Source organism: Portunus trituberculatus, chromosome 2 (genome assembly GCF_017591435.1).
Source record: "Portunus trituberculatus isolate SZX2019 chromosome 2, ASM1759143v1, whole genome shotgun sequence".
Taxonomy (NCBI): Eukaryota; Metazoa; Arthropoda; class Malacostraca; order Decapoda; family Portunidae; genus Portunus; species Portunus trituberculatus.
In genome coordinates this window covers 9191959-9205495 of record NC_059256.1, presented here as the reverse complement: position 1 = coordinate 9205495, position 13537 = coordinate 9191959, and the positions used below count along the sequence as shown (strand labels likewise).

At 44.7% G+C, this 13537-nt stretch overlaps 2 protein-coding genes across 3 annotated transcripts; both read left to right on the top strand.

Moving 5' to 3' along the window:
* The first annotated feature begins 3680 nt into the window (after positions 1-3680).
* LOC123505034 lies at positions 3681-5528 on the top strand. The gene is made up of 2 exons (XM_045256047.1): positions 3681-3817; positions 4645-5528. Exons 1-2 carry the CDS (start codon positions 3773-3775, stop codon positions 5458-5460), a joined length of 861 nt encoding a protein of 286 aa, XP_045111982.1. The 5' UTR covers positions 3681-3772; the 3' UTR covers positions 5461-5528.
* A 2129-nt stretch (positions 5529-7657) lies between these two features.
* Positions 7658-12180, top strand: LOC123505019 (peritrophin-48-like). 2 transcript variants are annotated; one of them, XM_045256039.1, is made up of 2 exons: positions 7658-7770; positions 11246-12180. In XM_045256039.1, exons 1-2 carry the CDS (start codon positions 7726-7728, stop codon positions 12137-12139), a joined length of 939 nt encoding a protein of 312 aa, XP_045111974.1. In that variant the 5' UTR covers positions 7658-7725; the 3' UTR covers positions 12140-12180. The 2 variants fall into 2 exon arrangements, with proteins under 2 accessions (XP_045111974.1, XP_045111969.1); XM_045256034.1 differs by lacking the exon at positions 7658-7770 and adding an exon at positions 10964-11145.
* The last annotated feature ends 1357 nt before the right edge of the window (positions 12181-13537 follow it).

Sequence of the window (13537 nt, the reverse complement as noted above, 5' to 3'; positions counted from 1 at the left end):
AGAGAGAGAGTTTTTGGTGGTTGTGTTAGAAAGAAAGAGAGAGAGAGAGAGAGAGAGAGAGAGAGAGAGAGAGAATAAAGGGGTGTGTCTGGATGTGTTTGAGAAGTAAAAAATTAAAGATTCTCTCTCTCTCTCTCTCTCTCTCTCTCTCTCTCTCTCTCTCTCTCTCTCTCTCTCTCTCAAGGTGATACAAGGATGCTTAAGGTCAGAATCTATATGTATGTATATGTATTAATAGCTCTTATGCAAAATATACATACAGACATACAGACACACCAGATAATTCCATGTATAGATTATAGACCTATGTATACCAGTTCATTTTTTATGTATATTTCTTGTTTTTATTTCTATTTTCATTTATTTATGTATGTTTTTGCTTGGACGATAATTATCCGTGGCTGAAAAAAATATTATTATTATTATTATTATTTATTTATTTATTCCATATATTATTGTTTTTTTTCATTATTTTTTCAACGTATTTGGTCTAAAGTGAATGAAAGTGTTAGAGAATTTTAGTTATTTTCATTATTCTTCACTATTATTATTGTTGTCCTTGTTCTTCATTATTTTTATTATTTCTTTGTTCCTGAGTACGATAATTGATGTGTAAAAATGTACGAAATCAATATAAATTCCAAATATCACCAATTTTTAAAGATTTCTGTCTATTTAGGATTGATTTACTCGCATTACTTCAGAAAATAAAAAATATATAATAAAACTCAATAATTATAGCAAATCATTCAATATACAAGCATGACAGAAGATATAATGGCTCTATATATTTGTATAAACCATTATTAATTAACATTAAGATTTAAGGCTGAAATGACGCGATTTTATTTTTGTTTTCATATCGGGAAGATGTCGGTAAGATTTCGTTTCGTAAAGGTGACGAGCATTTTCCGAATTCATTTTAAGAAGCTGTTCTGTCTAATAATGTTTTGGTGAAGTGATTTGCGGTGTTTCTGTATCCTATTAATTTAAGGAAGGTAACTCAACATAAATACATCAAAATACATCATTCATTTAATCAAATAACGAATATATTATACGCAAACTATAAATTCAATTACATGAAATAAAAGAGAAAAATAAACCATTGTAGCTTTGAAATAGTTACAAACCCTACAAAAATAACAAAAAACAAAACAAAAAACCCGCTATATTTTCATAATAGTCAAAAATATTTAAAAAGTGCTTTACCTACACTCGAATTGCAAAAAATGTGTCGCCGTGTTGAAAATTTCCCGCCAAAACTGAGCACGCGTGTTTACAGTCGTGGAGTGTGTTGACTCTACATGTTTTTCCATTTTTCTGTGGAATTACTGATTTGTGGAGGGCGTGGAGGAGGGAGAGAAGAGGAGAGGAGGGAGGGAAGAGGTGGAGGAGGTATGGAGAGGGAGAGAAACCGGAATGGAGAGAAAAGGAGGAAATAGAAAGTGAGAGTGAAATTGTTATATCTGGAAGAGGAAGAAGAAGAGGAGGAGAAGGAAGAAGAGGTAAGTGCCATTTAAAATCTTATTCTCATTTATTTTTTGCGATGTTTGAAAAAAAAGGCAATTTATTTTATCGGCCTTTGAAGGAGTATGGGCGTCCGCATGGGGGGGGGAGCATTACCCCGGCCCCCCTGGAATACGAGAAAAGATTACAAGAAAAATACAAAATTAATAAAACAGAACATAAAAAATGGAAAATGGATAAAATTCGCGTTTAAATTTATCAAGTACCGTTCTGAAGGCCCGCCATGGTACAGTGGACCCATGCCTGCCTTGTGGTGCGAGGGGTCTCCAAGCGCACTGGTTCGAATCCTGTCCACGGTCAGAGTGCAGGAGGGGCTTTCTCACTTGGTGCAATGGTGTCATAGCGGGTGGACTTTGAGATAGGAGGTACCAGTGGGCTGTGAGATAGGAGGTACTGGTGGGCTGTGAGATAGGAGGTACTGGTGGGCTGTGAGATAGGAGGTACTGGTGGGCTGTGAGATAGGAGGTACTGGTGGGCTGTGAGATAGGAGGTACCAGTGGGCTGTGAGATAGGAGGTACTGGTGGGCTGTGAGATAGGAGGTACCAGTGGGCTGTGAGATAGGAGGTACTGGTGGGCTGTGAGATAGGAGGTACTGGTGGGCTGTGAGATAGGAGGTACTGGTGGGCTGTGAGATAGGAGGTACTGGTGGGCTGTGAGATAGGAGGTACTGGTGGGCTGTGAGATAGGAGGTACCAGTGGGCTGTGAGATAGGAGGTACCAGTGGGCTGTGAGATAGGAGGTACCAGTGGGCTGTGAGATAGGAGGTACTGGTGGGCTGTGAGATAGGAGGTACTGGTGGGCTGTGAGATAGGAGGTACCAGTGGGCTGTGAGATAGGAGGTACTGGTGGGCTGTGAGATAGGAGGTACTGGTGGGCTTTCACATAGGAGGTACCCCCAAAAATACCCCCTTTTAGCCCAGAAATCCTAGTAAAAGATCCACATAGTATAAATAATAATAAAAAAAGGGTATTTGATATTTATTATTATTTATTATTATTATTATAAGTTTATAATCACAACAGCACAATTATATACTCATGCTGGAGCAGAAATTGGCGTCTTAGGGAATTTCTGCCAGACATTTCAATCAGCCTGTTCATTATCTCTGTGCTGTGGCTGTGGCTGTTCACTGTGTCATGGTGAACACTGCACACAAAGGCTGGTGAGGCGTTCATCACTCGCTATTGACCTTAACGCCCTCAGTAGCATGACTCATTTCCATTTTCATTCTGGTGACTATTTGGTGATTTTGTACAGCTTCAGAAACTCATGTAGGGGATTAAAATAGTGAAGACTGTGGCCATTAATCTTGTGACCTCCATACACCCTTCCTAATGTCCTAATGGTCTAATAGTACACAAATCTCAAGATAACAATGTGTCCCAGTACTGAAGGGGTTAAAATAGTGAAGACTGGCCATTAATCCCCTCCATAGACCCTTCCTAATGTCCTAATGGTCTAATGTTGCACAAATCTCAAGGTAACAATGTGTCCCAGTACTGAAGGGGTTAAAATAGTGAAGACTGGCCATTAATCCCTCCATAGACACTTCCTAATGTCCTAATGGTCTAATGGTGCACAAATCTCAAGGTAACAATGTGTCCCAGTACTGAAGGGGTTAAAATAGTGAAGACTGGCCATTAATCCCCTCCATAGACACTTCCTAATGTCCTAATGGTCTAATGGTGCACAAATCTAACAATGTGTCCCAGTACTGAAGGGGTTAAAATAGTGAAGACTGGCCATTATTTATTTATTTATTTTGCGGACGCCCATGACGAGAAGGAATACTGATGGAAGAAAGAACATGTATATTACGATAAGGAGGAGGAGGAGGAGGAGGAGGAGAAGGAAGATAAATTAGAAGAAAGGAAGACATGAGAAGAGGAAAGGAAGAACGTGATAACTAAGAAGAGGAGGAAAGAGAAGAAAGAGGAAAAATACAAATAAATGGTAAGTTTCTCTCTCTCTCTCTCTCTCTCTCTCTCTCTCTCTCTCTCTCTCTCTCTCTTTATTCTTCCATTTCCTCTCCCTTGTTTTGTTTCCGTGTGTGTGTGTGTGTGTGTGTGTGTGTGTGTGTGTGTGTGTGTGTGTGTACGTATATATAATGTGCGTGCAGCGAGTGTGTGCGTCAGTGATTCTCCTGGCCGTGTCGTGTGTCGGTGTGTGTGTGTGTGTGTGTGCGTGTACGTAAATTCCAACTATATAGTGTACGGTTTACTGACACGTACACGGCCAGAATGTACACACACGCACAGACAGTCTTATATGCACTGGTGTATCTTGTAAGTGTGTGTGTGTGTGTGTGTGTGTGTGTGTGTGTGTGTGTGTGTGTGTGATAGAGTTGAAAATTTTTACATATTAAATCTACCTATACATTTATATTTGTATACTAACACTGATACATCTTAATCCTCCCTTGTTGTATACGCTGCTACAACAATAAAGTTATCAATCAATCATAAGTCTACACAACCCCTGGTGCCATCTAACGTGTGACGGGATCTATTGATAGCCCCAGATAAGACTAGCAGCTTAGGCCCCTGTGCATTTGTTTCGGGGTTCGTTTCTCGCATCTAGCAGCGGGTCACAACTTCAGTCTTACACCAGGTACCTAATCAGTGCCAGGTGAACAGGGGCCACACACTTGAATAGAAGTCTTGCCCAAATGACCGCTGTCCTGGCCCGGGAATCGATCTCTGGGTTTCTCGATGTGAGTTGACCGAGCGTATCAACGTGTGTGTGTGTGTGTGTGTGTGTGTGTGTGTGTGTGTGTGTGTGTGTGTCATTTTCTCTCTCTCTCTCTCTCTCTCTCTCTCTCTCTCTCCTTTCTTTTCAATATTTTAATACTATCTATAGACTAATCTAAATGAAATAATGATAATTATAACTACTACTACTACTACTACTACTACTACTACTACTACTACTACTACTACTACTACTACTACTACTACTACTAACCTAACCTAGCTCTGCCTAACCCAACCTTAACCTTACCTACGTTAATTCAACCTAACGTATTTTAAAGTAACCTAATCATACCCAGTCTAATTCAACTTAACTAGCGTAACCTGACCTAACCTAATGTAACCAAACTTTCCTTCTTCAGGCATCGTTGACAGGCGGCCAGCGAGGGTGCACCAATACAGACTACTGCCTCGTGGACTGCTCAGGCTGCCAGGACGTGTGGACAAGGATTCCAGACCCAAGCAACTGCAAACAATACTACTTCTGCAACAAAGACGAACTCTTCACCACCCAGCCCATGAAATGTCCCTATGCTTTTGTGTTTAAACCTGAGAACAGCTCGTGTCAGTTCGAACACTTCTGCCTGGCGCCTTGTGATCGCATAGAAAGGTGTCACTACACGTGCTACCCTGACTCTCAGCATTACCTTGTAGCTGATAGGGTAGACTGCTCCACCTACCACGTGTGCAGTCCAAACAGAACAGAGATAGTGGAGACTAGAAGATGTACTATTACCAAACCTTTCTTCAACGGTATCTACTGCCAGGAGAACATCACTGAGTGCTGCAACTGTCAGCCTTACTGCTCTAACAAGGACCTAGGCAGCGCTGTTGTTGACCCGTTAGACTGCAGAAGGTATTTTGAGTGCTGGGTTGTTGGTATTCCCTTCTTCGTGTCCCACTGCCCCAATGGCACTTACTTCAATACCACCACAGGCACTTGTAATGCGGAGACCACTTGTGAGTTGACCTGCGCCAATAATGTAGGCAGCGATGGGTGTATAGCAGAGTTTGTGTGTCTCCAAGTGGGTTACTTCCCAAAATGTGTCACGCATCTGTCACGTTACTACTATTACTGTCCTGCGGCTCACGGGAAGTTTGTCAAAGCCTCGGCGTGTTTCCCTGGGTTTGTGTTCCTATTTGACTTGCAAGGGTGTGTGCCGGAGTCTGAGGTGTAGTGTGTGTGTGTGTGTGTGTGTGTGTGTGTGTGTGTGTGTGTGTGTGTGTTTGTGTGTGTAATAATAATGATAATAGTAATAATAATAATAATAATAATAATAATAATAATAATAACAATAATACGGTTTATTAGTAACTGCAGTACTTACATACTGAAAATATACATATGGGGATTGAGGGAGACTTAAGATTAGAACATTATCTTAGTTGTTTATGGCTCGCACCATGGAGGGGACCGCACTGTGTTGGTAACGGTCGCTCCTCGGGGCCCTAAGTGGTGTGACTGCATTAAATTTTGTGTGACGTGTGGCATGGGTTGGCTGGGACTCGTTGGGAGGGGAGGGGCGTCGTAACCGTGGGTGGCGCAGCAGGCTCTACGCAGCCTGACGAGGGCCGCTCGGTGTCTGGCAGCCAGTGTGGAGAGATGGAGGGTAGCTAGGGCGTGATCGTAGTTTGTTTAGGCATTGCCAAGGATGATCCAGTGTGTGTGTGTGTGTGTGTGTGTGTGTGTGTGGTACAGGTTGTTGTGTTTGTGTGTGGTGGTTATATATAAATTGTTGTTTTGTTGTTTTTGTTGTTTTAGTGTGGCCATTCTTGTGTTTCTTTCTCCTTGTGTTCTTTTCTTAGTTAATTATTTTCTTCCATTTGTTTGTATTTTATCTTCCTCTTTTTATTGTTCCCTTACCTTTGTTGCGAAAATATTCATAATATCTCTACTAACGACTTCTACTACTTCTACTACTACTACTACTACTACTACTACTACTACTACTACTACTACTGCTACTACTACTACTGCGGTTATATCATGCCTTAAGTAGTAGTAGTAGTAGTAGTGGTGTTGGTGTTGGTAGGAAATACAGTGTGGCAATCTTATCTTGTGTGGGAAAGCGTGGATTTGCATCTCGTATCACTGCATTGACACGTGATACACTGAACGTGTTGTTTCAATAATTTGAATAATATTTGTGTGTCATACTCGTACGTTCAACTTTTTTTTCTCTGTGTGGTTGTGGAGAGAGAGAGAGAGAGAGAGAGAGAGAGAGCAATAACATCAATAATAATAATAATAACAATAACAAACAACAATGACAAGAACAACAACAGTAACAGTAATAATAATAATAATAATAATAATAATAATAATAATAATAATAATGGTGTCTTAGCAAGTATTATTCCTTCCTTTCATCCTTGGTTCCTTCCTTCACACAGCTATACATTCTCATATCTATCTAATTATTGACACGGCTCTTAATATGGCACGGTCACGCCCACTCATCAAGGCAACGACTATGATTGGCTGACCAGTGAGAGGTGGCGGGGCTCATCCACCACACCGACCAATCACGTGTTGGAATGTATTGAGAGAGAGAGAGAGAGAGAGAGAGAGAGAGAGCTGAACAATAACTACGCACCTCCAGAACGTTCCAAAGGCTCTAGTTGAAGTGGCACAGATGTTTAGGATGTTTCTACGGTTCTAGTGCGGAGTAACAATGCGTTTCTGCTCCCGAAGCCTTGATAACCCTGTTGACTAATAGAACGTGTGTGTGTGTGTGTGTGTGTGTGCGCGCGCGCCATTCATATGAAGTCATTTGGAGGTCAGTCAGCCACTCGGAAAGACCTCAGGGTTCGTATATTGGCCTGTCTTCTGGTATACTGAGAGTATAGACACATCACACACCGGGATAGTGAGGCCATCACCCCAGTAGTTACATTCCTTGCCTGCTGCTGCTGCTGCTACTGCTGCTAGGTGAACACTGCCTGCACAGTAATAGACTCGCCCATGTGCCTCACTGCGTTCAGGCACTTCAACCCCTAGTGCCTTCTATGTTGAACTAGGCGTGCTGACCTCTATCACTACGCGGTGTGTGTGTGTGTGTGTGTGTGTGTGTGTGTGTGTGTGTGTGTGTGTGTTCTTCCTTCCTTCTTTCTCTTGTCATGACTTTTCCTCTCCTTTCTACAAGGCATAATTTTCATGGCGTAGTAAGAGAGAGAGAGAGAGAGAGAGAGAGAGAGAGAGAGAGAGAGTGTGTGTGTGTGTGTGTGTATGAGGGTAGGTGGAGGAGCGACGTGTGTGTGAACGGGACAGCCTGGCAGTGCTTTGTTGTGCTTGAATGCACCAAGGTTGTGAGAAGCACCGCCTGCTGCCCCTAATGTTGTGGTCTTGACCTGTGCTATATAAGACTGTGTGGCTGTATGTGTATGTGAGTGTGTCCTGACCTGCAGAGTACACACTGTTTGTCTGTCTGCCGTGCACAGCCATGTCTCTGGGCGCCAGCTGTCTCCTCTTGCCACTCCTCTTCATTGTGAGTCCTGTGTGTGTGTGTGTGTGTGTGTGTGTGTGTGTGTGTGTGTGTGTGTGTATCACTCTAACCACTGTGTCACCACCGCCAGGCATCGGCAAGAGTCATCGTGGTAGATGCGCAGGAATGCGGCGTAATAAACTCCACTACTTGTGATAATGACCCGGCCACATTATGTGCCAGCTGTACCACAGGCGCTCAAGTACCGAACCCTTTTGACTGCAACAGTTACTACCTGTGCAAGGATGCCGGCAACTTCTTAATCGCTGACCCCCTTCCCTGCCCGGACGGTGCTGTATTCGACGAGAATGAATTGGTGTGCAAGCCAAACGGCAATTGCTCGTTTACCTGCGAGCAGCCAGGTGGCGGGGGGATTGCCTTTATACATGCACGAGTGTAGGGCATCCAGGTGGTCAGATATCCGATCCATTTGACTGCAATGTGTACCACCAATGTACCGGTACAGGCCCTGGGCCGGCTCTGACGTGTCCTGCTGATTCACCGTACTTTGATGGGGAGAAGTGTGGTATGGATGAGTCAGCTTGCTGCCACTGCCGCCCCTACTGTTACATAGGAGACTCTGCAGGCAAGTTGGTTGAGGACCCCACAGACTGCCGGAAGTACTTCGTGTGCATAGTGGAGGATGAGATACCGACGATCCAAAGTGAGTGTAAAGAGGGAGAGCACTTTGACTTGCACGGGAAGCACTGTAGCAGCACGGCACCGTGCGTCACGCTGTGCAAGAACGTGGTGGACAAGAACGGCTGCATCGACCCGTACACGTGCCAGGAAATAGGCTTCTTCCCCATATGCAAGAAAAAGTGCCTGAAGGACTACTATCACTGTGAGGAGGTCAGTGACGACTACGCCCCGATGGAGACGTGCTCCGATGACCTTGTCTTCAACCCTGACACTCTACAGTGCATCGCGAATGTGTCGTGTCCGTACAGTCAACAGTACGTGCCCCTTGGCCCTGAACCCGCCTAGCTGCTGCGGCGCCACCTGCCTCAATAAACAGTGTTTTATTTTTCCTTTATCTTTATGTAAGAGGGTCACTGCACAAAGGACAAAAAATCTAAACAACATAAAAAGGCTCACTTATTTTCACTTCCCATAAGATGCCAAATACAGAGGTTAAAAAAAAAAAAAAAAAAGGCAGAGAACACGTGTCTTGAAACCTTCCTCGCGAAACAGATCAGGTCATAGGTAGATGGAAATAAAGGTGCTGGCAGGGAGCTCCAAAGATCACCAGAGAATGAAAGGGATGAATGACTGAGAAAACTGGTTAACTCTTGCACTATACATGTGGACAGAATAGTGGTGAGAGAAGAAATAAAGTTTGCAGCGATGGTGAGGGAGGAGGGGGCAGGAGAGGCATGGAGTTGCAAAATCAGAAGAGCAGCTGGCATGGAAGAGGCAGTGGTGAGAGAGAGGCGGGAGACAGCGTGTACAGTTTGGTGTGCACGGACATTGAGCCACAGACATCTTTGGGAAAAGAAACCCTCACGAGAACACTTGTAATTGTAACACCTGCATGTGTCACTCACAATATCTATTACTGTGTGTATTGTTACGTGTATCCATTCCATGTTCTGTGTGTATCCACGTGGTTAATGTGTGCTTTGTTCATGTGAGAGGGAAAACTGGCCAAGGGCAACAGAAACAATCAAACAAAAAGACCCACTGAGATGCCAGTCTCCGAGCAGGTCCGAGAGAGTTAGCCACAAGAATGGGATAAATGTCTTGGAACCTTCCTCTTATCTTGTGTGTTTATCTTCCTTGGTGGTGCGTGTTGCATCTCAGGGGAAGGTCACCCGCCATGCACTCACCACTCGCCAGGTGTGCCTTCACACACCACCCGCACAGACACCTTCCTCTCCCTCTCCTGTCCTGGACTGCCACACACCTCGCTAGGCCCGTGTTGATGTTTGCCTCGCCGGGTCACGCTCTTTCCGTGTCCGCCGCTGTAAAAGTTCTGTGCTGGGGTGTAACAAGTGGTATGTGATTGGCCAGTTAGGTCTGTGGTGGCTGTCTTTTCCTATCCACCACTCACCCCTTGAAATGTCCCTATGCTTTTGTGTTTAGACCTGAGAACACCTCGTGTCAGTTTGAACACTTCTGCCTGGCGCCTTGTGACCGCATAGAAAGGTGTCACTACACGTGCTACCCTGACTGTCAGCATTACCTTGTAGCTGATAGGGTAGACTGCTCCACCTACCACGTGTGCAGTCCAAATAGGTCAGAGATAGAGATAGCTAGAAGATGTTCTGTTATCAAACCTTCAACGGTGTGTACTGCCAGGAGAATATATCTCAATGTTGCAACTGTCTTATTCCCCATTGCTGAATTCCTTGTAGTGTTGAGGCGGCACCTCGGCATACACGTGGCTGAATTATGTACATCAGTGAGAGTCTCCCAAGAGGTCCAAGTCACAGCATGCAGATTAGTCAATATTCCAGCAGTCAGTCATCAGTTTTAGCTCTGTTATTGTTATACATCAGCTTACATGAACTCCGAAGCCTTAATTGCCGCGTGTCCATCCGTCAATTGTGTATTCTCTCAAAGTATTATGTATGTCACGTCACCCTGTCATTATTAAAGCTCAGAGACGGGACAGTGTGTGTGTGTGTGTGTGTGTGTGTGTGTGTGTGTGTGTGTGTGTGTGTGTGTGTGTGTGTGTGTGTGTGTGTGTGTGTCACTCCATCCCTCCGTCCCTCCCTCCCTCCCTCCCTCCCTCCGTTTGACCTATCCGCTCCTTCTCTCCTTCCTTTCCTTTCTTTCCACGATGAATGATTTTCAAGGCATATATATATATATATATATATATATATATATATATATATATATATATATATATATATATATATATATATATATATATATATATATATATATATATATATATATATATATATATATATATATATATATATATCACACACACCCACACACACACACACACACACACACACACACACACAGAGAGAGAGAGAGAGAGAGAGAGAGAGAGAGAGAGAGAGAGAGAGAGAGAGAGAGAGAGAGAGAGAGAGAGAGAGAGAGAGAGAGAAGGGGGTGGGAGGAAGGGTGTATGAGGAGAGGTTGAGGGCGGTGAGTGTGAACGGGACAGCCTGGCAGTGTTTTGTTGTGCTTGAAGGCACCAAGGTTGTGAGAAGCACCGCCTGCTGCCCCTGATGTTGTGGTCTTGGCCTGTGCTATATAAGACTGTGTGTGTGTGTGTGTGTGTGTGTGTGTGTGTGTGTGTGTGTGTGTGTGTGTGTGTGTGTGTCCTGACTTGTATAAAACACGCTGTTTATGTGTCTGCCGTGCACAGCCATGGCTCTGCGCACCGGGTGTCTCCTCCTGCCCCTCTTCTTCATTGTGAGTTGTATGTGTGTGTGTGTGTGTGTGTGTGTGTGTGTGTGTGTGTGTGTGTGTGTGTGTGTGTGTGTGACTCTAACCACTGTGTCTTCACCGCCAGGCATTAGCAAGAGTCATCTTGGTAGATGCACAGGCATGCGGCGACATAGGACCCGATACTTGTAAGGATGACGCAGCCACATTATGTGCCGGCTGTACTAACGGAGTCGCTCTAGTTCCGAACCCTTTTGACTGCAGCAGTTACTACGTGTGCAAGGATGAAACCACCTTCATAACAGATGACTCCCTCCTCTGCCCAGATGGTGATATATTCGACGAGAATGAATTGGCGTGCAAGCCAGACGGCAATTGCTCGTTTAACTGCGAGCAGCCAGGTGACGGCGGGGATTGTCTTTATACATGTGAAGGGAATCCAGGCGGTAAGATAGCTGACCCATTTGACTGTAGCATGTACCACCAATGTACCGGTACTGAGCCTGGACCAGCTACAACGTGTCCTGCTGATACACCGTACTTTGATGGCGAGAAGTGTGGTGTGGATGAGTCAGCTTGCTGCCACTGCCGCCCCTACTGCTACTCCGGGGACGATGCAGGCAGTTACGTTGAGGACCCCACAGACTGTCGGAAGTTCTTCTTGTGCTTAGCGGAAAATGAAATACCGACGATTCAAAGTGCGTGTAGAGATGGTGAGCACTTTGACTTGCACACCAGGCAGTGTAGCAGCACGGCGCCGTGTGTCACGCTGTGCAGGAACTTGGTGGACGAGAACGGCTGCATCGATCCGTACACGTGCCAAGAAGCAGGCTTCTTCTCCAAATGCAAGACACAGTGCCTTAGGGAATACTACCACTGTGAAGAGGTCAGTGACGACTACGCCCCGACGGAGACGTGCTCCGATGACCTTGTCTTCAACCCTGATACTGTGCAGTGCATCGAGAGTGAATCGTGTCCGTACAGTCACCAGTACCTGCTTCTTGACCCTGTACCTGCCTAGCTGCTGCGGCGCCACCTGCCTCAATAAACAGTGTTTCATTCTTCCTTTCTTTTTATGTAAGAGGGTCACTGGACAAGGGAAATAATCTAAACAACAATAAAAAGGCTCATTTATTTACACTTGCCATAAGATGTCAGATACAGAGGTAAGAAAAAGCAGAGAACTTGTCTTGGAACCTCCCTCGCGAAAGAGTTACGGTCATAGGTAGAAGGAAATAAAGGAGGGAGGGAGTTCCAATGATCACCAGAGAATAAAAGGAATGAATGACTGAGAGTACTGGTTAACCCTTGCATTAGAGAGGTAGACAGAATAGTGGTGAGAAGAAGAAGTCATATAGCGAGAAGTTACCAAGATCAGAAGAGCAGTTAGCATGAAAATAGCGGTAGAAGATAGCAAAGGATGCAACATTGCAGCGGTGAGAGAGAGAAAAGCAGAAGACAGTCAGAGGAGAGGAGTTGATGAGACGAACAGCTTTTGATTCCATCCCGTCTAAAGATGGTGGTGTGAGTCCATGTGTGAGGCACACACCATACTTGGGTGGATGATGCCCCTGTACAGAGTTAGCAGTAGCTTTGTGTGGGGGGTCAGTAGAGTGCTGTGGTAGCAAGTGTACAGTTTGGTGTGCACGGACAGTGAGCCACAGACACCTCTGGGAAAAGAAACCCTCACGAGAACACTTGTAATTGTAACACCTGCATGTGTCACTCACAATATCTATTACTGTGTGTATTGTTACGTGTATCCATTCCATGTTCTGTGTGTGTCCACGTGGTTAATGTGTGCTTTGTTCATGTGAGAGGGAAAACTGGCCAAGGGCAACAGAAACAATCAAACAAAAAGACCCACTGAGATGCCAGTCTCCGAGCAGGTCCGAGAGAGTTAGCCACAAGAATGGGATAAATGTCTTGGAACCTTCCTCTTATCTTGTGTGTTTATCTTCCTTGGTGGTGCGTGTTGCATCTCAGGGGAAGGTCACCCGCCATGCACTCACTGCTCGCCAGGTGTGCCTTCACACACTACCCGCACAGACACCTTCCTTTCTTCAACGGTATCTACTGCCAGGAGAACATCACTGAGTGCTGCAACTGTCAGCCTTACTGCTCTAACAAGGACCTAGGCAGTGCTGTTGTTGACCCGTTAGACTGCAGAAGGTATTTTGAGTGCTGGGTTGTTGGCATCCCTTCTTCGTGTCCCACTGCCCCAATAGAGAGAGAGAGAGAGAGAGAGAGAGAGAGAGAGAGAGAGAGAGAGAGAGAGAGAGAGAGAGAGAGAGAGAGAGAGAGAGAGAGAGAGAGAGAGAGAGAGAGAGAGAGAGAGAGATTTAAAACATTTAAAATATTTAAAACATTTATTCATAGCAATAGTTAACAATATATCTTCAGTTTAAATATTTTCAAT

Excerpts from the sequence above, each read along its gene's own strand:
- LOC123505019 (XM_045256034.1), top strand. The coding sequence starts at position 11,080 with ATGTGTCTGCCGTGCACAGCCATGGCTCTGCGCACCGGGTGTCTCCTC. Across the intron at positions 11,146-11,245 it reads TCCTGCCCCTCTTCTTCATT|GCATTAGCAAGAGTCATCTT; the intron begins GTGAGTTGTATG and ends CTTCACCGCCAG.
- LOC123505034 (XM_045256047.1), top strand. The coding sequence starts at position 3,773 with ATGTACACACACGCACAGACAGTCTTATATGCACTGGTGTATCTT. Across the intron at positions 3,818-4,644 it reads TATATGCACTGGTGTATCTT|GCATCGTTGACAGGCGGCCA; the intron begins GTAAGTGTGTGT and ends TTCCTTCTTCAG.